Source organism: Chrysemys picta, chromosome 22, assembly GCF_011386835.1.
Source record: "Chrysemys picta bellii isolate R12L10 chromosome 22, ASM1138683v2, whole genome shotgun sequence".
Lineage (NCBI taxonomy): Eukaryota > Metazoa > Chordata > Testudines > Emydidae > Chrysemys > Chrysemys picta.
The window spans coordinates 5631239-5655796 of NC_088812.1; the positions used below are offsets into that span (position 1 = coordinate 5631239).

The following is a 24558-nucleotide window of genomic DNA, read 5'->3' on the forward strand; positions in this document are numbered from 1 at the left end:
TCACTGTGCGGCATGTGGGGGGTGAGTAGGCAAGCGGCGGGTGAGGGAGGGGGGCTGAGTAGGCGAGTGGGCGGGCAGTGGCGGGGGGGTGAGTAGGTGAGCTGGAGGGGTGGGGGGCTAAGAAGATGAGCGGGCAGGCAGTGGCGGGGGGTGAGTAAGTGAGCCAGGGGGCTGAGGAGGCGAGCGGGTGGGCAGTGGTGGGGGGTGAGTAGGTGAGCCAGGGGGCTGAGGAGGCGAGCGGGCAGGCAGTGGCGGGGGGGTGAGTAGGTGAGCTGGAGGGGTGGGGGGCTAAGGAGGCAAGCGGGCGGGCAGTGGCGGGGGGCAGCTGAGCCGGCGGCGGGGGGAGGGGCTTGCTGAGGAGGTGAGCGGGCAGGCAGTGGCGGGGGGTGAGTAGGTGAGCCGGGGGGGAGGAGGGCTAAGAAGATGAGCGGGCAGGCAGTGGCGGGGGGTGAGTAAGTGAGCCAGGGGGCTGAGGAGGCGAGCGGGTGGGCAATGGTGGGGGGTGAGTAGGTGAGCCAGGGGGCTGAGGAGGCGAGCGGGCAGGCAGTGGCGGGGGGTGAATAGGTGAGCCGGGGGGGGAGGAGGGCTAAGAAGATGAGCGGGCAGGCAGTGGCGGGGGGTGAGTAAGTGAGCCAGGGGGCTGAGGAGGCGAGCAGGCGGGCAGTGGTGGGGGGTGAGTAGGTGAGCCGGGGGGGGAGGAGGGCTAAGAAGACGAGTGGGCGGGCAGTGGCAGGGGGTGAGTAAGTGAGCCAGGGGGGTTGAGGAGGCGAGCGGGCGGGCAGTGGTGGGGGGTGAGTAGGTGAGCCGGGGGGGAGGAGGGCTAAGAAGATGAGCGGGCAGGCAGTGGCGGGGGTGAGTAAGTGAGCCAGGGGGCTGAGGAGGCGAGCGGGCGGGCAGTGGTGGGGGGTGAGTAGGCGAGCCGGGGGGGAGGAGGGATGAGAAGGCGAGTGGGCGGGCAGTGGCGGGGGGGCAGGTGAGCCGGCAGCGGGGGGGGGCTGAGGAGGCGAGCGGGCAGGCAATGGCAGGGGGGCTGAGGAGGCGAGCGGGCAGGCAGTGGCGGGGGGGCAGGTGAGCCGGCAGCGGGGGGGGCTGAGGAGGCGAGCGGGCGGGCAGTGGCGGGGGGTGAGGAGGCGAGCCGGGGGGGAGGAGGGCTGAGAAGGCGAGCGGGCGGGCAGTGGCGGGGGGGTGAGGAGGCGAGCCGGGGGGGGGGAGGGCTGAGAAGGCGAGCGGGCGGGCAGTGGCGGGGGGTGAGGAGGCGAGCAGCGAGTCAGTGGCTGACCTGTTCTACTGATCTGGTCTGGCTCCCATCCCCTCTCCAAGGGTTGCAGCTGTCTGGAGGTGCTGCCTTCCATGCCTACCTCACTCACACCTCATTTATTCAAGGGGACAATTGATTACAAAGTAGGGGGAAGATCTTATTCTACTTCTAGCAAAAAGACATTTTTCTTTTACCTTAATTATACTACTTTAGGGGCCAGCTATAACATATTACCAAGGTTCAATACTGCTGTTTCAGCAGGGCGGTGCAGGGGAAGGAGGGTTTTTTCCACAGGGCAGGCGGCGCTGGGGGGGGTGTTTTGGGAGTGCTGGGGGAGGTGTTGTGTTTCAGGGGGGCTGGGAGGCACTGGGGGGCGTTTTCCGGTGGTGTTGGTGGGGGGGGGGGGGTTCGGCAGGGCTGGGAGGGTTCGGCCCTCAGCTGTTTTCTTTGGAGTAATATGGCCCTCTCTGCTTTACGAGTTGTGCAGGCCTGATCTATTTTGAAGAAAAAAATATCCCACAACTTTGGGGTCAATCTGCTGATTTTGGGGGTCTGACTCATGATCTCTGAACTCCTGGGGTTGGTGACACAGAGCTTCCCACCCAGAGGACTTGACCAGTGCCCTCTCTGTTCCCTGCCTGTGCAGACCCTCCCGCAGTCCATGACCAGGAGCAGGCACCACTCTGAGTTCACGTGGGAGGAAGCCACCAGAGTCTAACGGGCCTGGCCTGACAGTCACAGGTGCTGGGCACCGTAGTTACTGTGAGCTGGGAAGGCCCAACACATCTGATAGCCAGGAGGGGCTCCCACTTGAGAGGAAACTTTCTTGGTGGCTTAAGTTCACACAGGAGGGCGCCCCAAAGCCTAGGCCCCCTCCTGGTGGGTCCAGATTCTGCTCTCACACTGGGGTAAATCTGGAGACACTATTAGAGTAATTAAGGCTGCTTTGGATTTTACACCAGTATAACCAAGGGCCGAGTCTAGTCCAAGGGGCCTAATGCTCCTCTGATTCATCCCAGCTGGCTGGTTCTAATGAACTCCCTGGGGAAGCCCTGGTTTCCACAGGATTGTCCCACCCAATTGGGAGGCAGCCTAGACAAAGCACAGTGATAATTCAGAGTCGGCCATGCAGAGAGCGTGGGGCTTCTCAGCCGGGAGGAGGTGAATGACAGAGGGTTCTTACCCCGGCAGGTGTTCTCACTCGCAGGGACGAAGTTCTCTTTCCCGGGATCAGACTCATATCCATCCCTACAAGAACAGTAGTAACTTCCTGGAAAATTGTGGCATTTGGTGAAGTTTCCACAGACCATCAGCCCCAGACACTCATCAATATCTGTAACACAGAGGAGAGCCCTGTTCATTCCCAGCACAGAGACATTCCTCTTTACCACTCACCTGCACTGACCCGGCATATGGAACCCAGGGGTCTGGGGCCCTGAGAAGTCACTGAAAAAGGACCCAGAGGGACTTCCCCTGGTCTGAAGACAATGAAAACTGCTGGGAAGTCAGGGGAGGTGCAGCCAGTGCTGGGGTGTTGTGCAGGAGGCAGAATGCCCTGGGATAACAGCTTTGGGAACCAGGATCCTGCTACAGGGCAGGTATCAGCCCCTCTCTGCTGCTCCAGTGTGAGGGAGGGGGATTGCAGGGAGTCATGGGATGGCATCCAGATTGCTGAGCGACCCCGGTCGGAGCAGAGACCCCCTCCAGTCTGACACAGAACTGACAGCGAAGGTCAGCTGCCCTTCACGTGCATGCTACCTGCTCCATGGGACTGGGGAACAAGGCAGGGCAGCGAGGCCATTGGTTTGCCCTGTCCACTGGCTTTGTGCCCACTATTGTCAGGACTGGGTCTGTGATGAGGAAAACAGCATCACATGGTTTAAAGCTCCCTGCCTAATTCGCCTCTTATTCACCGCAGCAGGCTGGCTCTAATGAGACCCCTGAACAAGCCTTTACGGCTAGAGCTGGACAGAAAGACTAAGTGGTTTAGTGGAAACTAAAAAAAAGAGGGGGGTTGTTTTTACAGGGTTCCCCCACTTCCTTTCTTTCTTTCTTTGGAAAACACATGGGGGATGGGGGGAGGCAAAACATTATCTTAAACACATTTCAAAAGAAACAAACATTGTCCACAAAAGCAGCATTTCTTTTAGCTAAAACGGCCATTTGGACCACCTCTGCAGATTTCCACAGAACCAGCTAGGACTATCCCACCAAACTGGGATGCACCCTGGACAAGGCATACTGTTAATTCAGAGCCAGCCGTGCAGCAAGCATGTGGATTTTCAGACAGACAGAGGGCAGCGACAGGGGGCCCTTACCCCACCAGGTGTTCTTTCTCACCTGCATTTGTGAAGTTCTCCTTCCCAGGGTCAGACTTGTATTCCCTGTGACGGAGTGGGAAGTTTCATAATATTTTGTATGAATATTGTGCATGCCTCAGTTTCTCCTAAATGCTGCAGTGTTAACTAGGTGGTGGGAAAAGGTTGTTGACTTACTGCGGAGACCCAGAGATGCAGAAGTAAATTCTGGACCAGCCTTCCAAGGGGAGCAGTGGGGGCAAAAAATCTAACTGGCTGCAAGACTGAGCTTGATACATTTATGGAGGGGATGGTGTGATGGGACTGCCTACAATGGCATGTGGCCCATCGGCGACTGGCATAGCAAAAATCCCCAATGGCTGGAGATGGGACACTAGATAGGGAGGGCTCTGAGTTACTACAGAGGATTCTTTCCTAGGTAGTTGCTTGTTGGCTCTTGCCCACATGCTCAGGGTCTCACTGGGGTCAGGGTCTCATTGGGGTCAGGAAGAAATTTTCCCCTTAGTCAGACTGGCCAAGACCCGGGGGGAGGGGAGGGTTCACCTTCCTCTGCAGCATGGGGCATGGGTCACTTGCAAGTTTAAACTAGTGTAAATGGTGAATTCTCTGTAACTTGAAGTCTTTAAACCATGATTTGAGGACATCAGTAACTCAGCCAGAGGTTTGAGGTCTATTACAGGCATGGGTGGGTGAGTTTCTGTGGCCTTTGATGAGCAGGAGATCAGACTAGATGATCATGATCATAGAATCATAGAATATCAGGGTTGGAAGGGACCTCAGGAGGTCATCTAGTCCAACTCCCTGCTCAAAGCAGGACCAATCCCCAACTAAATCATCCCAGCCAGGGCTTTGTCAAGCCTGATCTTAAAAACCTCTAAGGAAGGAGATTCCACCATCTCCCTAGGTAAGCCATTCCAGTACTTCACCACTCTCCTAGTGAAAAAGTTTTTCCTAATATCCAACATAAACCTCCCCCACTGCAACTTGAGACCATTACTCCTTGTTCTGTCATCTGGTACCACTGAGAACAGTCTAGATCCATCCTCTTTGGAACCCTCTTTCAGATAGTTGAAAGCAGCTATCAAATCCCCCCTCATTCTTCTCTTCTGCAGACTAAACAAGCCCAGTTTCCTCAGCTTCTCCTCATAAGTCATGTGCCCCAGCCCCCTGATCATTTTCGTTGCCCGCCGCTGACCTCTCTCCAATTTGTCCACATCATTTCTGTAGTGGGGGGCCCAAACCTGGATGCAGTACTCCAGATGTGGTCTCACCAGTGCTGAATAGAGGGGAATGATCACGTCCCTCGATCTGCTGGCAATGCTCCTACTAATGCCTCCCAATATGCCATTAGCCTTCTTGGCAACAAGGGCACAATGCTGACTCATATCCAGCTTCTCATCCATGTAATCCCCAGAAATTATTCTGGGTTTATTCTTTGCGGATTGTGTTAATGATTGTTCTTAGAAGGAAAGAAGTTTTATGGATGTAATTCTTGCCTTTAAAGTCATTTATTGTTTTGTGTGTGAGTGAAGACTGTATGGCATGCTGATAAACAGAGAAGAGACAGGAGGTGCCAGTACTGATGGGTCAGATGGTCGAGAGGGGAGTGGAGGAGTCCAGAGGCACCAACTTTAGAATCAGAACCACCCAGATGGCAGATTGATGACCCTAAAGCAAAGGCATACACCCCAAGGACAAGATTAGGAGTTGAGCCAGAGGGACGAGATAAGACACAGCTGCAGTGTGGATCCTCCTGGTAATAACTCTGAATAATGCTGATTAAGAGCACCCTTGAATATCTTGTGATCAACAGCTTCGCTGTGACACAGCAAGATTCACAGACTTGTATGGGAACGTATCACTATAAAAGAAGGGTGTATTGCCATGGGTTTCTACAGGTATGTTAGCAACAAGAAAAAGGTCAGGGAAAGTGCGGGACCCTTAATGAATGGGGGAGGCAACCTAGTGACAGATGATGTGGAAAAAGCTGACGTACCCAATGCTTTTTTTGCCTCGGTCTTCACAGACAAGGTCAGCTCCCACACTGCTGTCCTGAGCAGCCCTCAGTGGTGAAAGAACAGGTTAAGGACTATTTCGAAAAGCTGGACATGCACAAGTCCATGGGTCCAGATCTAATGCATCTGAGGGTGCTGAGGGGATTGGCTGATGTGATTGCAGAGCCATTGGCCGTTATCTTTGAAAACTCATTGCGATCAGGGCACATCCCAGACGAAGGTCTCCTGAGGTCTCAACCCATATCTTCTACGATTCTATGACTTTGGGTTCATTCTGCATCAACATCAGAGCTTCGTATGCATTTGACAGAGGCCCAGCTCCCCGCCCCCTCGTGTGCAGTTTCAGCTGGCCACTGGAACTGACTGAGCAAGACTAAGGATTGGTAACTATAAGATACAGCAGCAGAACCTTTTGCTGTGTGTGTGAATGGAAGCATATGCCGATTTTAATGCTTAAATTGTACTCTCAGTTAACGCGGCGTATTGCCTTATCCCCCTTTTAAAAGATTCAGTGTTCTTCTTATAAGCATAACACCGTGACACTAAACAAACTCCCCCGTGAGGTCACAGTAGAACCCTTCATGGGTCACTAATTATCCCTGACTGGTGTGAGATATTTCCAATTTGGTTGTTATTTGCAATCACTCCCCACATGGTTCCTGTGAACAAATCTTAGCTGGTAGGTTTTTCTCAAACCAGTAACACCAGGCTACAACACTATAAGATTATAACAGGGCTCAAAAAAGAACTAGATAAGTTCATGGAGGATAGGTCCCTCAATGGCTATTAGCCAGGATGGGCAGAGATGTGAAACCATGCTCTGAAGTGCCCCTAGCCTCTGTTTGCCAGAAGCTTAGAATGGGCGACGGGATGGATCACCTGAATATTACCTGTTGTGTTCATTCCCTCTGAAGCACCTGGCATTGGCCACTGTCGGAAGACAGGATACTGGGCTAGATGGTCTGGCCCAGGATGGCAGTTCATATGTCCTTATGTTCAAGCAATTTGTCACTTAGTCATACAGTGTAATTCCTGTTGCCTGATGGGATGACCTACTCTATTTCACTATGAATTGTCCCGAAGTATCCAGCATAGGCACTGGCTTTTATTTTTCCCCAGGGTGCTTCAACCCCGCTCCACCCCAAGGCCCCACCCTTGAACGAACTCTTCCCACCTCCTCTCCAACCTCTCCCCGGATTCCCCCACTGCTCGCTGCTCTCCGCCCACCCCAAGCGCCTCCCCCAGCTGCCATACAGCTGTGGCAGGTGGGTGTTGAGCACCCACTATTTTTTTCTGTGAGTTCTCCAGCGCCAGATCACCCATGGAGTTGATGCCTATGGTATCCAGCAACATTTGTCATCACAGGGTGACTGTTGTGGGAATGCCAAATGGAGCTTTTCAGCCGGATTCCTTGCCTCTGCCAGTGCCCTCAGGGATAACACACTGGTGCACATGTCCCGTCCCCTTTCCAGGGCTGCCCTAGGAACATGGCCTCCCTCTCCTCAATGTTCCTTAGTAACCGGGGGGAGTGAGGCGAGGATATTGCAGGGGGATTTTGACGTGTCTCTGTGACTGGAACCGCTTCAGCAGGAGATAGTGAGCGAGAGCCACCCCAGACTACTCTACTCCTGCAGTGTGGGAGACCCAAGCTCCAACTCCTGCTCCAATTCAGGTAAAGGGGGACTTAAATCAGGCCCTCCCACATCCCAGCGAAGTGCTCAAAAACCAAAGCTACAGCATGTGGGAGTGGGGGAGAAACAGCACCGCCTCACAGTGCTTCCAAATTGCTTTTCATTAATAAGCACTCGAAAATGGCCAAAATGGAAAGAAAACATTTCATTTGACCTGCAACCATTTTTTCCTGATTTTCTCTTTTGCTGGGAATATCAAAACATTTTCATTTCAGGTGGATCCAAAATAATTTCCTTCTCAGATTGGCCAGCGCCCCAAACACTCTGCTGTGCGCACAGCTCTCCTCCGAAGTCACCGAGGCAGTTTGAAAGCCACACCCTAGTTAGGCAATGTCTTTGGTTGTATTGCCTGGCACTGGTCCTACTCCTACAAGGTGCTGATCACCTCTAAAGGGTGCTGGCAACCAACCTCAACTCCCAGTAGCCCTCAGGACATGCTCAGCACCTAGCAGAATCCTACACCAATAGAGAGGCCCAAATGTAGCTGCCTGTCAATCTGGATGTAGTTGTAATGAAAACCCTCCCCAGAGCTCTGCCTCCCTGGGGGGAAATCCCGTCCATCCAGATGGGCCCGCTGGGGGGTTGTTAAATACTAGTGACCGACTGCTCAGCCCCCTCACTTGTTCCCCCAGGCATTGCACACTCCCTGAGTGTGTGATCTGTCTGGGGTAGGACGGGGAGCCCCGTTACCGTTGCAGGTTTCCTTAAGATTGGTGAAGACGCGATTCCCACTCGGCTGGAATCCATCCAGGCAGGTGCAGTGGGTGTTGTTCACACACTTGGCGTTTGAAGGGCATGCGATCTTGTTGTTGCAGTCCTCAGTGGTACCTGATGGGAATGGAAAGCAGGTGAGAATGAGCTGCCCTGCACTATTTGTCCTGTTCCCCAGATTTTTCTCACTCCCCGTGGGCCCTTTCTCATGCGCTCCCAACAGCTCTTCGGCAGCCAAAATCTCCTACTCGCTCATCAGCCTCACAGGCTGAGAGCAACCAGTCTCCGTTCATTGGTGAACATGGTCAGCAGCTTTTGCCCCCACAGAGGTGAGGGGCTCCCAGCACCAGCTAAAGCCAGGTGTAACATAGGCAGGCAAATGGTCTGTATCCTGACCCACAGCCCCAACCCCACATTTCTGTCCTCGGCATCCTCATTTCCACCGCTCTGCTGATGCCCCTTAATCCTGACCCACAACCCCAGCTATTCTAGTGCTGTGATTCCCTCCCAACCACCGTCACTGTGCTGCCCCTCAATCTCGATCCCGATCCTGAGCTCCGCACCCAGGCAGAGCTGTGCCAATACATCTGAATCCCACCCCACCCCCACTCGGCCAGCCTGCTAGTCCTCCAGTTACTGCTGTCTGCGCCACCAACCCTTGAGTACAGGGTGAGGCCTAGCGACACCATTTGGAGGTGTCTCAGTGAGATGTGGCAGAATGAGGAATCATGTAAAAGACAGTGTGTCTAGTGGCAAACTAGAACCAGGGCCGGCTCCAGGCACCAGAGAAGGAAGCAGGTGCCTGGGGCGGCCAATAGAAAGGGGCGGCACTCCGTCCATTAGCAGGGCGGCATGTCCGGGTCTGCGGCGGCAATTCGGCGGCGGATCTTTCAGTCCCTCTCGTCCTCTTCAGCGGCACTTTGGCGGCAACTCAATCGATGCGCTTCAGTCGGCGGCAGCACTTCGGCGGCAGGTCCTTCAAACCCTCTCTACCACTTCGGCGGCACTTCGGCGGCAGCTCTATCAGGTTTGTCTTTTTTTTTCTTCATCTTCGCCACTCGGGGCAGCAAAAAAGCTGGAGCCGGCCCTGACTAGAACCCCGTGAATAGAGGAGATGTGACGGAATGGAAAAATGAACATACAGGAACTAAACCTCAGACACAGAGAGGGCCAGATCCTCAGCGTGTGTAAGCTGGCATCACTCATTAACTTCAGTGGAGCTCTGCTCATTTACTCTTTCCAGTTCTGAAGATTCTGGTGTGACGGATTATCCCGAAACACTCTGTGGTGCCACCTGATGTATAGAGGTACCACTGAGCCCGCCCCTTCCACCAGCCTGGCCCTCAAGTCTCTTCTAGCACACCCACAGGTAGGGACACACCCTGCTGCAGAAAGACACAGACACTGAAATCAATACTGATTGGGAAGGTTTTCAGCTGAGTAACTGCCCAGCACTGAAGGGCACATCCCCTCTGGAGAGTAAACCCAAAATTGTACTGTCTTGCACTGCACAGAGAACTGTACAGCGTATGCTAATTGAAATTCTCCTCCCTCAATGTCGAGGACGATCTGCACAGCTTTTTGCCCCCAGTTGTGAATTTCACAAACTGGTTTAGAGAAAACAAAAACAAATTTATGAACTACAAAAGATGGATTTTAAGTGATTATAAGAGATAGCAAACAGATCAAAGCAGATTACTGAGCAAATAAAACCAACACTCAAACTAAGCTTCATACACTAAGGAAATTGGTTACAAGTAATAATTTCTCACCCTGAATGTTGTTTTGCTCTTGCTTGCAGCCTAAAACTCCAGATATTTCTTTCACAGGACAAACATATTTTCCAGCCTGGGCTCAGTCCTCCCCACCACCTTTTCCTTTGTTTCTTAGGACATGTCTATACTGGCAGAGCTACAGCACCGGGAGTTACAGCGCCACTCAGAAACTGCTGAAGGGAAACTGCTGTTGTGTGTTCACACGGTCAACTGCCTGCACAATAGCATGTTCACACGTGTAGCACTTGCAGTGGTATTTGTAGTGATCCACAGAGCACCTCTTTCTCTTCTACCCCTAAGAGTTGTGGGAAAGTGGAGGGCGTCACAGGGCGTCCTGGGTCCTGGCCCAATGCCCCGTGATGCATTCCTTTGCATCCCAGCAATCCCTGTGCTTCCGTTCCCACATGGTGCCATCTTTCAACAGTTTGTGTATTGCGTGCCCTGCCTCTTCGGGCTGAAGGAAAGGATCCCAAACTCTTGAGCAGTACGCTGCTTGCTCTGACCAACATGAGTGGCAGTGGAGTTATTCCTTAAACTACCAAGGCAAGAGGAGTGCGACACTGATCTTACCATGCATAGTAGCTACGATACGAGATTGTTTCTGGCATTCACAGAGGTGCTGACCAGAGTGGAACGCCACATTTGGACTCAGGAAACAAGCACTGATTGGAGGGATCACATCGTGATGCATGTTTGGGATGACGAGCAGTGGCTGCAGAACTTTCAGATGAGGAAAGCCACAATCATTGGACTGTGTGATGAGGTCTCGCCAGCCCTGTGGTGCAAGGACACAACAATGACAGCTGCCTTGCTGTTGGAGATGCATGTGGCGATTGCACTGTGGATGCTGGCTACTTCAGACTGCTACTGATTAGTTGCTAACCAGTTCGGAGTGGGAAAGTCGACCGTTGAAATCATGTTGACGGAAGTCTGCGGGGCCATTAATCACATCCTGCTCTGAAGATCGTGGCTCTGGGCAACGTCTATGACGTGGATGGCTTTGCAAATTGGGCTTCTCTAACTGCGGAGGGACGATAGATGGCACACATATTCCAGTTCCAGACTACATAGCTACTGAGTACATTAATCTCAAGGGGTATTTCTTAATGGTTCTCCAGGCCCTTGTGGATCACTGTGGGCATTTTACAGACATTAACACAGGCTGGTACGGAAAGGTGCATGACACACGCATCTTTTGGAACACTGGCCTGTTCAGGAAGCTGCACGCAGGAACTTTCTTCCTGGACCAGAAGATCACTTTAGGCAGGGCCGGCTCCAGGAACCAACGAAGGAAGCAGGTCCCTGGGGCAGCCAATAGAAAGGGGCGGCAGTCCATCCGTTATTGGGGCGGCACATCCGGTCTGCGGCGGGAATTCGGTGGTGGGTCCTTCTCTCCCTCTTGTCCTCTTCGGCGGCACTTCGGCGGCAGCTCAATTGGATTTTTCTTTTTTCTCTTTTTTTTTCTGCCGCTTGGGGCGGCAAAAAAGCTGGAGCCGGCCCTAAGTGTAGGGGAAGTCAAAATGCCCATTGTGATCCTGGGAGACCCAGCCTGCACCTTAAAGTCATGGCTTATGAAGCCATACACAGGGCAACTTGACAGAAGCAAGAAGTGGTTCAGCAACAGGCTGAGCAAGTGCAGAATGACTTTTGAGTGTGCTTTTCACCATTTAAAGCCCGCTGGTGCTGCCTTTATGGGAAGCTGGACCTGAGTGAAGCTTTCACCCTTCCCTTCACAAATATTATGAAGCATACAGCTCCGTTTAAAGAGCTAATATTGCCTGCAGCGTGTCTGCTTGGCTCTCCATAACCTTTAAGAGCCACTCCGTGGCTTCATTCTAACATGCCACATTCTCCTTTCAGTCCCTCTTCTTGCTGTCCCGCCACTCTTTCAATTCCTGTTTCTCAGCGGAAGAAAGCATCATAACATCAAGCAGAACGTACTCCTTAGTTCTTCTTCGCCGCTTTCTAACTCTGCACAGCTGTTGAGCTGCCAGTAACAAAGAGGGAACCTTGGCTTGTCTCCCAAGGCCATCTCTTTGAAGTTTAAATGCAACATTTTACAGAAGCAGGATTGTTTGCAACACAGACAATGATTTAAAACACAGCCAGTACTCATACACCTCTCACTAACTAGCCAGCATACATGAGCCGAAAGGGGCAGAGTAAATCACTCTTCTCAGACCCTGTTGTACACTGGACACGTGGCTCTTGGGGAGAGCCAGCAGTGTAGGGAGGCCTGATAATCATTCCTGTCCCCACACTTTCCACAGGATGTGATCATTATGGAAGATATCTCGCTTCTGAAGGTCAGCAGGGAATCAAGGGAGGGTCTTCTCCAAGACTGCGGCTTCCTCCCTGACCCCTATGCGGCTCGCCTGTGTTCAGTAATGGTCCGTCCCCTGCCCCCCTGTGACGGCACAGTGGCAAAGGAAAGTTACCGTTAATGGGGCAAGAAAAAAAGCATCGCTGCCGAAGACCCTCCGGCAGTGGATTGCCCAGTATCTCTGCAAGAGTTTCCTGGACATCTCTGAGGGAGATTCCCGTGAAGTGAGGGAATCAATCAACAGCTTGTTCCGCCGCTCAGACTAGGCATGCGGTGGGAGACTAGCCTGCTTTCTGCAACCCTCCTGCCTCCAACAACTCACTTAAGTGATTCCCAAAATCAAATCCACTTACCAGAGGCCTCCTCTCCTGTTTGCGCTTTGCCAACATCCAACAGCTGTGACTGGCTAACCTCCTCTGGGGTAGAAAAGAGCTCCTGGCTGCATGAATCTCTGACCTCCAAATCATCCTCTGCCTCTGGGTCCCCCTCACCCTCCACATCCTCATCTGAGATTTCCTCCTCCTGGCTCAGTCCACTTTTGACTGGCACGTGAGCCACTGAAATATTCCCAGTGATCTCTGCAGTGGAGGTGGGGTCGCTGAGGAGTATCGTGTCCAGCTCTTTGTAGAACCAGCAGCTCGTGGGCACAGCACCGGAGCGGTGGTTTGCCTCCCGTGCCTTCTGGTTGGCATTCCACAGCTCCTTCACTTTGACCTTGCACTGCAATGTGTCTCGATCACGGCACCTTTTTATCATGCATGCATCACCGAGCATACAGGAAGGGGACTTTCAAAATTCCAAAGGAATTTATGGGGTGAGGATGATGGTTGGTCACCTGAGGGCAGGGCAGTGGAGTTCAAACCAATGACCAGAGAGGCCAGAACAGGCATTGTGGGACACCTCCCGGAGGCCAATTGCAGTGCTGTAATCGACCAGAGTGTCTACACTGGCACCATTGCGCTGTAGCCCCAGTGCAGAAAGCTGTATGCCTCTCATTGGGGTGTTTTTTTACAGTGCTACAACTACACACTTTCTGCACACTAAGTGGCCTGGCAGTTTGTACACCTCAGGAGTTACAGCACAGAAAGCTCCTTTACTGTGCAGAGACTTGCCAGTAGATAGCGCCTAACATGTTTCCAGCAGTCACCCTGGCAGAGATTCAGGGAAGAATGAAACCTGATTAACTCACTTCCCTGCCGTAAATAATATTTACATATGGTGGGTGTGACGTTGCACTCTATATGATTTTATGAAAGTATGCTGATGAATGTAAATATGACAGTCTCTACGGAAAAGAATTAATGGACACAAATCTGACATCAGGAATCATAACATTCAAAAACCAGTAGGAGAACACTTTAACCTGTCTGGTCATTCAATGACAGACCTGCGGGTGGCAATTTTGCAACAAAAAAGCTTCAAAAACAGACTCCAACGAGAAACTGCAGAGCTTGAATTGATATGCAAATTAGATACAATCACCTTAGGCTTAAATAAAGACTGGGAATGGCTGAGCCATTACAAACATTGAATCTATCTCCCCATGTAAGTACTCTCACACTTCTTATCAACCTGTCTGTACTGGGCTATCTTGATTATCACTTCAAAAGTTTTTTTCCTCTTACTTAATTGGCCTCTCAGAGTTGGTAAGACAACTCGCACCTGTTCATGCTCTCTGTATGTGTACATATATCTCCTCAATATATGTTCCATTCTATGCATCCGAAGAAGTGGGCCCTAGCCCATGAAAGCTTATGCTCAAATAAATTTGTTAGTCTCTAAGGTGCCACCAGTACTCCTGTTCTTTTTGTGGATATAGACTAACACGGCTGCTACTTTGAAACCTGTGAATATAATGTAACTGGAATATGCTTCATGCAAAAGGTCTCTCGTAAGGTATCATTACAAAGCTTAAAATCTACTGAGTGTGGTCATCCTATTTGTATAAATGTATCACTCTTGTATCTGAAACTAGAAATATGAAATAGAACTCTCAGATCCTAGTGTAGTTATGCAAAGTGTGGGCTCCACGGAAGTATCCAGCATGTCCCTGCAGCTCCTACGTGGAGGGGCCAGGGAACTCTGTGCACTGCCTCTGTCTGCAGGCACTGACTCTAAAGCTCCCATTGGCTGCTATTCCCAGCTAATGGGAGCTGTGGAGCCGGTGGTTATGGTAGGAGCAGTGCCCCCCGGCCTTCCCTCCCCCTAGGAGCTGCAGGGAGAGCTCTGGCCAGCCCCACCAACCCTCTCCCCCCAGCACCAGCAGGGGTCCTGGGCCATGCATCGCCACCCCCCCTCAACACCCACGACAGCCCTCCCGGGCTGCCCCCCAGGACCCGTGGTGCTCCCTGGGCCGCTTCCCTCTATCATTCTTGGTGCCCTCGGTCCACAACCCAGAACGCCCGCAGCCCCCCAGCCCAAGTTTTAGTTAGGGGTATATAGTATAAGTCATGGACCGGTCACAAGCCATGAATTATTGTTTACTGCCCGTGACCGGTCCATGACTTTTACTAAAAATATCTGTGACTAAATCATAGCCTAGTAGGCTAACCTACCATCTTTCTACCTTGTTTTTTTGATACCATACTGTACCCCTTAGCTCTTTGTTCTGGACATACGAATTCCAGGTACCAAGAGCATTATGCACTTCCTAGGTTTGTCCCATATATATTGTCCTTATCTTTGGTGCACTCCAATGAGAGTAACTTCCTGCCTGTTACTACAGCAGAACACCCATATGTGCTGATCCTGACAGTTTTCCAGGCTAATGCAAGGTGTTATGGGATACTTAGCATAGGTGAATAAGACTATAGAAAGACACAGGCCACCATTCCAAGCCATGTAACTGCTAGAAGTGTATATACACTATAATGTTATATGCATTAAGCACATACAATCCATATTAATATAAATAATATGAATCATACCTATTGATCATGTGATATATTATATTAGCCCGGCATATATTGCTGAACACTTCAGAAATAGATGTAACCCCCACCTAAACAATTCAGCTAGTCCTAATGACCAAGATCCAATGACCTCACCCCTCATTACAGTGCCGATAACCCCATCGAGAGCTGCCAAGCCTGTGTCAGCTTCATGGCAGAGACACATTCTGTGTGGGACTCTCATGATGGGCACAAACGCGGCACATACAGCATTACGTTCTGCCAGCCTGGGAACTTACCGAATGCAACTTGAGTGCTCCCTGGTAGTAGAAAGGGGAACTGGACGAGGAGGAGAAATACTTGAGAGAAATAATAAATAAATAAATACGTGTTTTAAAAATGTTATACACACAAATAAGCAACAGAGGAAGAGAGAGAGAGAGAAACATATCTCTCCTGGCCCCTGTATGTGGACTAAATTTTGCTTATTTACCCCACTGTGATTCTGGTGTAAATCCAATGAAGTCAATTCTTTCATTAAGAACGATTATTACTGTAGTAATATTTCGGAACCCCAGCTTTGTGCCCCTACAGAAATCTGGCTCAACCAGCTACCTGGAAATTCCCCTGGTGCACTGGCTCTATGTTACAGCCCCAGGCACAGTGGGCATTCCCAGAGGTGAGCGGTCTGGCCAATGTACTCCTCCACTCTGGCTATTGCCAGCTGCTGGAATGGTCCCTTGGGGCTACAGACAGTTGAGGATGAATCAAGGAAGGTTTTGGGCTGCTCTGCTTCCAGGGGCCAGACTGACCCGCAGTTATCCCCTGGGATTCAGTAGCTGTGAAAGTGGTGGAAAGCCATCTGGGACTCCTCCACGCTCTGGTCTCCTAGTGAGCCCATCTCAGATGAGCCCATCTCAGCCAGCCCCGGGAATCTGGCCCAGTAAATCTAAGGGCATTTCAGAGAGTCTGGATGGAGTCTCAGGTGGTGCAATGTGAGCACTGGAGGGAGCCGAGGAAATTGCACATTACACCAATGTAGCGTCTGCCTAGGTGTAAATTCTAGCTCAAGGAGATATACCCAGGCTTGCTCTGACCCAGCAGGCGTGCCAAAAATTGAAGTGTGGCTGTGCTTGGGCAAGTAACAGGAGAGGCTCCCTGTCCCAACTACGATCCTATCCAAGACCACAGGTACAAAATCAGAGCAGCCAGCCCCTCTTGTCCCCATGGCGACACTTCTATTTCTAGCTAGATGAGAGCTAGCACAACTATGTCTTCTCAAGCTGGAATGTTCACCTTCCAGCCCCAGCGCAGACAGACCCGTGGGCCCCTCTGGACTCTCCTAGCTCCACCCAAGTTCAGCCCATGGACTTTGTTCCACTCACCTAAGGAATACATGTCACCTCGGGTTCCCATGGTGGCTCAGATACTATCAGGGTAGGTCGAGTTCTGAGGATTCTGAACTTTGCAGCCTCCTTATCTTGGAGAACTTAGACAGGAAGCCAAGTTGACTCATGTCCTGTTGCATTTTATCATATTAACCCACAGTATTGCACACAGGAAAGCACTGTCTTCTCAGCATGCCCTGCTCTCCTTCCTTCTGCCCTACCACTTCTCCCAGCCCCATAAGCATTTACTTTGCATTGTAGGAAAATGACCACAGTGCAGAGGGTCTAGCACCACTTCACAGAATCACAGAAATGTGGAGTTGCAAGTGACATCAGGAGGTCAAACAATCCATCCCCATGCGCTGAGGCAGGACCAAGTGCACCTAGACCATCCCTGTCAGGTGTTTGTCTAATCTGTTTTTAAAACCCTCCAATAATAGGGTTTCCACAACCTCCATAGGTCACCTATTCCTGTGCTGAACCATCCTTTGAGTTAGAAAGTTTTTCCTAATATCTAACCTAAATTTCCCTTGCTGCTAACTAAGCCAATTCCTTCTTGTCCTACCCTTGGTGGACATGGACACCATTTGATCACGTCTTTATAACAACCTTTTGCATAGTTGCAGATTATTATCATGTTCCCCCTCAACCTTGTCTTCTCTGGACAATTTTTTCAACCTTTCCTCACAGGTCATGTTTTTCTAAACCTCTGATCATTTCTGTTGCTTTCCTCTGGACTCCGTACAATTTGTCCTCATCCTCCTTGAAGTGCAGCACCCAAACCTGGTTCTCCCGCTCCAAGTAGAGGAGAACAGTCACATCCCATCTCCGACCCACCCCACTCTGCATGTCCCAGAATGACATTTGCCTTTTTTCAACACCATCACACTGTAGATTCACATTCCATTTGTGGTCCACCAGAAACCTCACACCCTTTTCTGCAGTGCTGCTGCAGAGCCAGTGAGTCCCCATACCTCCCCTGTGAGTAAGGACTTCCAACTAGCTTTGCACCTTCCTTCTGGTAGTTTCAACCAGCCCATACTTCCTTAGTTTGAGAAGGAAAATGTCACATGGGACTGTGTCAAAAGTCTTACTAAATTCAAGATACATCATGTCCACCTCTTCCCCCCATCCACTAGACTGGGTACCCAATCAAAGAAGGAAATTACATCTCTTTGGCATGATGAGGGTCAGAGCCAGAGGCCAAATGCCAGTGCCAAGGGTCAGAGCCAGAGGCAGAAGACCGGAGTTGGAATCCAGGGTCAGAATCGGGTCAGAGCTGGATGCAGAGCTAAGGGTCAGAGTCAAAATTTGAGATAAGGAATCAGAGCTGAGGGCCGGAATCAGATTACCTGAGGCAAGGCAGGAGCCGGGCTGCACCAAGGCCGGAGCTATCATAGCTGTGGGCAAAAGCTTTGAGCAGCTACTGAACTGCTGCTGCTGGGCTTAAGAGCCTATCTGATGACCCTTCCCACAAATCAAGTAGCTTGGTACAGGCTCGTGAGGTTGCCTGGAGACTGGCTGTGCTGCAGGCCCAGATTCCCGACAGATGATCCTTGTCCATGGTCCCATATGACAGGGTCTTCAAGGGAGTGACTCCTCAGGATTTGGGGCTCTCCAGTCCTCCCATCCAGTTATCTGTAAGCTCAAGGTGAAGAGAAGCAAAGAAATAAACTTTAGATCCTCTTTCTATGATCACTCTCATGCGTGGGTCTTACCAGGTCCCCTTTTCTTGTGGCCCCTTCCTAAAGGAACAGCTCTTGTCCAATCAGTGTCACAAACATGCTTCTTCCAAATAGATCAACCTTCCACTGAGGAAAAACACTGCACACACATGTGGGTTTTGCCCATATAAAGGCAGTTCTTGCCCAGTGAATTCCCCTTTCTCAGATGTTTCCTGGTGGTTAGCTCTGTCCTGTCAGGATGTGGTGTATGGTTCATCTCCCTTACTTCCTTCTCTGTCTTCATTTGAACAACACATTCCCAGTGACTAAAGAAATTTCTTTGCTCTCCTGTTTGCTACTGGCTAGCAGAGTCTATGATGGCATGCGTGTTGGGATCATTAATTGGGGCCCCATTATATTGTCCTGCCAACCAAGACTTCATTCTCCAAAGCTTCCTCATTCGAGTGTCTTCCTGAAGACAAGCGTAAACTCAGCTGTCCCTGCCTGAATGAGCGTCGGCAAAGCTGTTCTGAGCAGGCGCCCTTAAGGGTTAGTTTCACAAACACAAGTTACTAGTGTAGAACTACAGATATTCCCAGATGCCCAACTGGTGCAAATCGGCATCGGTCTAAAGGAGTCCACACACCCATTTACACCACCCTATATTATGAACTACCACCTGCTCAGGGGTGGAGTCGTGCCCAAAACAAGCCCAGGGATTAGAAATGGGGAGTTTATCAAAAATGAGGAAGCTCGTCAGAAACTATGTCTATACTGAGGAAATTAAGCTCAGACTCAGTGCGGAGGCTGCTGGAACCAGACTACCAAGCCAAGGAGAGAGGCAAAGCTCAGACAGCGAGACCTAGCAAGGCTCCCTGCTTACCCCTGGCTGAGTTACACATCCCCATACGTCACAGACTGCGACCTGCGACCTGACCTCTGCTCCCCTCCCCAGCTCAGTTCTTCCCCACCTCTAGTGGCTGTGGCTGTTTGGGGCAGTAGCTGGTGCTGTTGGCAGAGTCACTTGGCGAAGGGCTGAGCGCACACGGCTGAGGAAAGGCTGGTGTTCCTGGGAGGCAGCGCTAAGCTTGCAGTGTGTGGCGCAGTAGCGAGGGTGACAGTGCAGCCTGCCTGGAGTGGAGACGTTGAGGACATGTGCTGGTAGCTGGCTGAACTTTTTAGTTCCTGTTTTGGGGGATTTAATTCCTAAGTGTTTTTCATGTTTCACTGGAGGTTGCAGTGGGGGGAGGGGGAGAAGAACAGATGTTGATGGAGAATGCTTTATCTAGCAGCTGCACGAGTTCTTCTCTGGCAGAAAAGCAGCCCCGAACAGAGAAGATTTTACATGATCCCACTCCCACAATCAGGTTTGCGTGAAACCACTTCCCCCATCAATCACATTTTGAGCACCCAGCCTCCAATCACCCAGTGACGTTTTTGCAGCCTGGCCTCCATCCATGAGGTTTCCGTGCACGGTTGCTTTTACAGCCAGTGAGAGTGAACAGGGAATAGCAACCGTGATATTTGCAATATGTCCTGTGGTCTGAGCCTCTGATCATCTCAGCTCCCTTGGTACGGACACTGACTGCATGTCCGCGAGGGAGGGGAGGCCCCAGTACAGTGGGCCCAGTGTAGCTAGACCCTGAGGCAGCCTCCCCTCCAGCTCCAGCATAGGAGGCAGGGCACAGACAGCCTGTAGCGATCATTATCAGCCACTGAGGTTTAAATCAGCCCATCCAGGCTGCTCCAGCCCCCAGAAAGTCTGGCGTAGTATGTGCCAATGAGGTTCCCTGAGGGCCCCATTCCCAGACGGGGCACAGCAGAGAATGGGGGCCACAGCTGGTTAATTACATTTCAGCCTGAAATTTACCAACAGTTTCAAACCTGGATAAATGCTCTAGTCGGCTCCTAAGCAACTGGGTGATGGAAACAAAGCAATGGGATTAGACGTATATGTTGGTCATGGGAAAATACTCACTTGGGTCTGACAAGCATCTAAGCCGTTTGTATGCAGCCGTCCATTTAGTGGGGTCCTTAGGCTTCTGGAGGGTTCCAGGGACACGGTAGAACGGTCCCACCCCCCGGTCCAATAGCCTCTGTGCTATTGAGGAGGATGAAACTCTCAGGGAAGGAGAACATCAAACTGGAACAGAGGGAAACAATCCCATAGTTGGGACCCTCCTTCCAGAGGATGCCATGGTATCCTCTCACACTGAGGATACCTCTTCAGGGGAGGGAACTACAGTTATTGATAAGAGACAAATAATAGTAAAGGGGATTCAATTGTTAGAAACGTAGTAGCTTGGTTTGTGATGACTTGTAGACCCGTATGGTGACATCCTGTCTGGTGCGAAGGTTGCGGATCTCTCAAGACATCTAGACGGACATATGTGCAGTGCTGGGGAGGAGGCGCTGGTCATGGTAGGTATCAGTGACATAGGGAAGGATGGGGGAGAGGTCCTGGAGGCCAAATTTAGGGTGCTAGGTAAGAGATTGAAGTCTAGGACCTCCATAGTAACATTTTTTGAAATGCTTCCAGTTCCACGCGTATGACCAGTTAGACAGGCAGAACTGCAGGGTCTCAATGCATGGATGAGACGATGGTGTAAGGAGAAAGGGGTTAGATTTATTTGGAACTCAGGAACCTTTTGGGAAAGGGGGAGTCTATACAGGAAGGATGGACTCCACCTAAACCAAAATGGAACCAGATTGCTGGCACTTAAAATTAAAGAGGTCATAGAGAAGTTTTTAAACTAAGGGCTGAGGGAAAGCTGACATGTGCGGAGGAGCATGTGGTTTGGACAGAGACATCTCTTAGGGGAGGATCTATTAATGGAGATTATCTATGTCCTAGTAAGGAGGTGGCTAAGGAGAGGATCGAAGATGATAAGATTCAGGTAGGATCTGATGAGAAACAATCAAATGAAAAAGAGTCCCATTCAATTACATTATGTAATGGGAGACAGCTAAAAATTGACAATTTTTTAAAGTGATTATATACCAATGCTAACAGTCTTAATACTAAGAGAGGTGAACTAGAATGTGTCATATTAAATGGGGTTATGGATATAATAGGCATCACAGAAACTTGGTAGAATGAGGATAAACAATGGGACACAGTAATACCAGGTACAAAATATATTGGAAGGACAGAACAGGTCGTGTTGGTGGGGGAGTGGCACTATATGTGAAAGAAATCATTGAGTCAAATGAACTAAAAATCTTAAATGAACCAAACTGTATGATGGAATCTCTATGGATAGTAATTCCATGCTCGAATAATAATATAGCAGTAGGGGTATACTACCGACCACCTGACCAGGATGGTGATAGTGACTATGAAATGCTCAGGAAGATTAGAGAGGCTATAACAATAAAAAACTCAACAATAATGGGGGATTTCAACTAGGCCATTATTGACTGGGTACATGTCACCTCAGGATGGGATGCAGAGATAAAGCTTCTTGACCCCTTAAATGACTTTCTTGGAGCAGCTAGTCCTGGAACCCACAAGACGAGAGGCAATTCTTGATTTAATCCTAAACGGAGCACAGGATCTGGTCCAAGAGGTGAATATAGCTGAACCGCTGGTAATAGTGACCGTAATATAATTAAATTTAACATCCCTGGGAGTGGGGAACTCCACAGCAGCCCACCGTGGGAGCATTTAATTTCAGAAAGGGGAACTTCACAAAAAGGAGGAAGTTAGTTAAAGAGAAATTAAAAGATACAACGCCAAAAGTGAAATCTCTACAAGCTGCCCCTTAATAGAGGCTCAATTTAAACGCATATCCCAAATTAAAAGACATACTAAGAGAACCAAAAAAGTGTCACCATGGCTAAACAACAAAGTAAAAGAAGCAGTGAGAGGCAAGAAGGCATCCTTTAAAAAGTGGAAGTTAAATCCTATTAAGGAAAATAGAAAGGTGCATAAACTCTGGCAAGTGAATTGTAAAAATATAATTAGGAAGGCCAAAAAAGAATTTGAAGAACAGCTAGCCAACGTCTCAGTAAGTAAGAGCAAAACATTTTTTAAGTACAACAGAAGCAGGAAGCCTGCTAAACAACCAGTGGGGACACTGGACGATCAAGATGCTACAGGAACACTCAAGGACAATAAGGACATTGTGAAGAAACTAGATGAATTGTTTGCATCAGTCTTCATGGCTGAGGATGTGAGGGAGATTCCCAAACCTGAGCCAGTCTGTTTAGGTGACAAATCTGAGGAACCATCCCAGATTGAGGTGTCAGTAGAGGAGGTTTTGAAACATATTGATAAATTAAGCAGTAATAAGTCACAAGGACCAGATGGTATTCACCCAAGAGTTCTGAAGGAACTCAAAAGTTAAATTGAAGAATGACTAAATGTAGTTTGTAATCTATCATTTAAATCAACTTCTGAACCAAATGACTGGAGGATCGCTAATGGGATGCCAATTTTTAAAAAGTGCTCCAGAGGTGATCCCAGAAATTACAGGCCAATAAGCTTGACTTCAGTACCGGGCAAACTGGTTGAAACTATAGTAAAGAATAAAATTGTCAGACACCTAGATGAACACAATTCGTTGGTGGAGAGTCAACATGGATTTTGTAAAGGGAAATCATGCCTCAGCAATCTACTACAATTCTTTGAGGGGGTCAACAAGCATGAGGACAAGGGGGATCCAGTGGATATAATGTACTTAGATTTTCAGAAAGCCTTTGGCAAGGTCCCTCACCAAAGGCTCTTAAGCAAAGTAAGCTGTCATGGGATAAGAGGAATGGTCCTCTCATGGACTGGTAACTGGTTAAATGATAGGAAACAAAGGGTAGGAATAAATGGTCATTTTTCAGAATGGGGAGAGGTAAATAGTGATGTCCTCCAGGGGTCTGTACTGGGCCCAGTCCTATTCAACCTATTCATTAATGATCTGGAAAAAGGGGTAAACGGTAAGGTGGCAAAATTTGTAGATAATACAAAATTATTAAAGATGGTTAAGACCCAGGCAGACTGTGAAGAGCTACAAAAGACAGGATACTGGGCTAGATGGACCTTTGGTCTGACCCAGTAGGGGCATTCCTATGTTCTCATTTTGTGAGCAGTTCATAATATAGGGCCAGATTCTCAGTTGGTGTAAATGGGTGTGTGGACTCCTTTGGACTGATGCCGATTTGCACCAGTTGGGGATCTGGGAATATCTGTAGTTCTACACTGGTAATTTGTGTTTGTGAATCTAACTCTTTTCTGACCCTCATTCAGGCAGGGACAGCTGAGTTTATGCTTGTCTTCAGGAAGGCACTCAAATGAGGAAGCTTTGGAGAATGACGTCTTGGTTGGCAGGACAATATAATGGGGCCCCAATTAATTACACCAGCACACATGCCATCATAGGCTCCGCTGGCTAATGGCAAACAGGAGAGCAAAGAAATTTCTTTAGCCACGGGGAATGTGTTCATAGAATCATAGAAGATTAGGGTTGGAAGAGACCTCAAGAGGTCATCTAGCCCAACCCCCTGCTCAAAGCAGGACCAACACCAACTAAATCATTCCAGCCAGGGCTTTGTCAAGCTGGGCCTTAAAAAACCTCTAAGGATGGAGATTCCACCACCTCCATCCTCTTTGGAACCCCCCTTCAGATAGTTGAAGGCTGCTATCAAATCCCCCCTCACTATTCTCTTCTGCAGACTAAATAACCCCAGTTCCCTCAGCCTCTCCTCATAAATTTTATGCCCCACCCCCTAATCATTTTCATTACCCTCCGCTGGACTCTCTCCAATTTGTCCACATCCCTGTAGTGAGAGAACCAAAACTGGACGCAATACTCCAGGTGTGGCCTTAGCAGCGCCGAATAGAGGGGAATAATCACTTCCCTCGATCTGCTGGCAATGCTCCTACTAATACAGCCTAATATGCCATTGGCCTTCTTGGCAACAAGCACACACTGCTGACTCATATCCAGCTTCTCATCCACTGTAATCCCCAGGTCCTTTTCTGCAGAACTGCTGCTTAGCCAGTCGGTCCCCAGCTTGAAGAGGTGCATGGGCACCCTCACACATGGATAGTCATTGGCCGCCTCTTTCATCTTCTTTGTAGGAGACATCAGCTGTGCTAACCCTGTTACTATGGCACCACCTGGAACAAGACTGATGTTCTGTCTGAGTCTACAGGATGACAGCTGCAGACAAGAGCTACTATCACAGCTGAGACTTGGACAACACCATCTTATGCATAAGTAACTGTGGCACAGTGTACCTAGGGCAGCCCTCACCGGAAATGCGAAGGTCAGGGCAGGCTGCAAAAGGGGGAGCAGATACTTCCAAGACTGGTGGGTAACACTGAAGTAAAACTCCCCAACCAGTCACAAGCTGTGCATCTGATCTCCACACTGGTTATCACAAAGAAGAAGAAAAAAGAAAGTCAGAAAGAAATCAGACAGTCCCTTTATTGCATTCCAGTTCTCTGGTTCCCAGTCAGCATCTAAGTCCAGTACAGTAAGAAGCTATTTTAAAACTCTGCTCACTATACAAAATGTTCTTCTAACCCA

The 24558-nt window shown here is 49.8% G+C and overlaps 1 protein-coding gene across 4 annotated transcripts in view; it reads right to left on the reverse strand.

The window, feature by feature from the left end:
• LOC101953221 (adhesion G protein-coupled receptor E3-like) overlaps positions 1 to 16556 on the reverse strand; it is a 31318-nt gene extending 14762 nt beyond the window's left edge. For 2 of the 4 annotated variants that reach the window (XM_065576106.1, XM_065576105.1), the window contains exons 1-4: positions 16368 to 16556; positions 15282 to 15341; positions 7973 to 8110; positions 2442 to 2591 (exon numbers count right to left, since the gene is read on the reverse strand). In XM_065576106.1, coding sequence (XP_065432178.1) covers positions 2442 to 2591; positions 7973 to 8110; positions 15282 to 15341; positions 16368 to 16398 — 379 coding nt within the window. In that variant the 5' untranslated portion in view covers positions 16399 to 16556. The remainder of the gene's footprint in view (positions 1 to 2441; positions 2592 to 7972; positions 8111 to 15281; positions 15342 to 16367) is intronic. The other 2 variants (XM_065576108.1, XM_065576109.1) reach the window with 2 other exon arrangements.
• Between the last annotated feature and the right edge of the window lie 8002 nt (positions 16557 to 24558).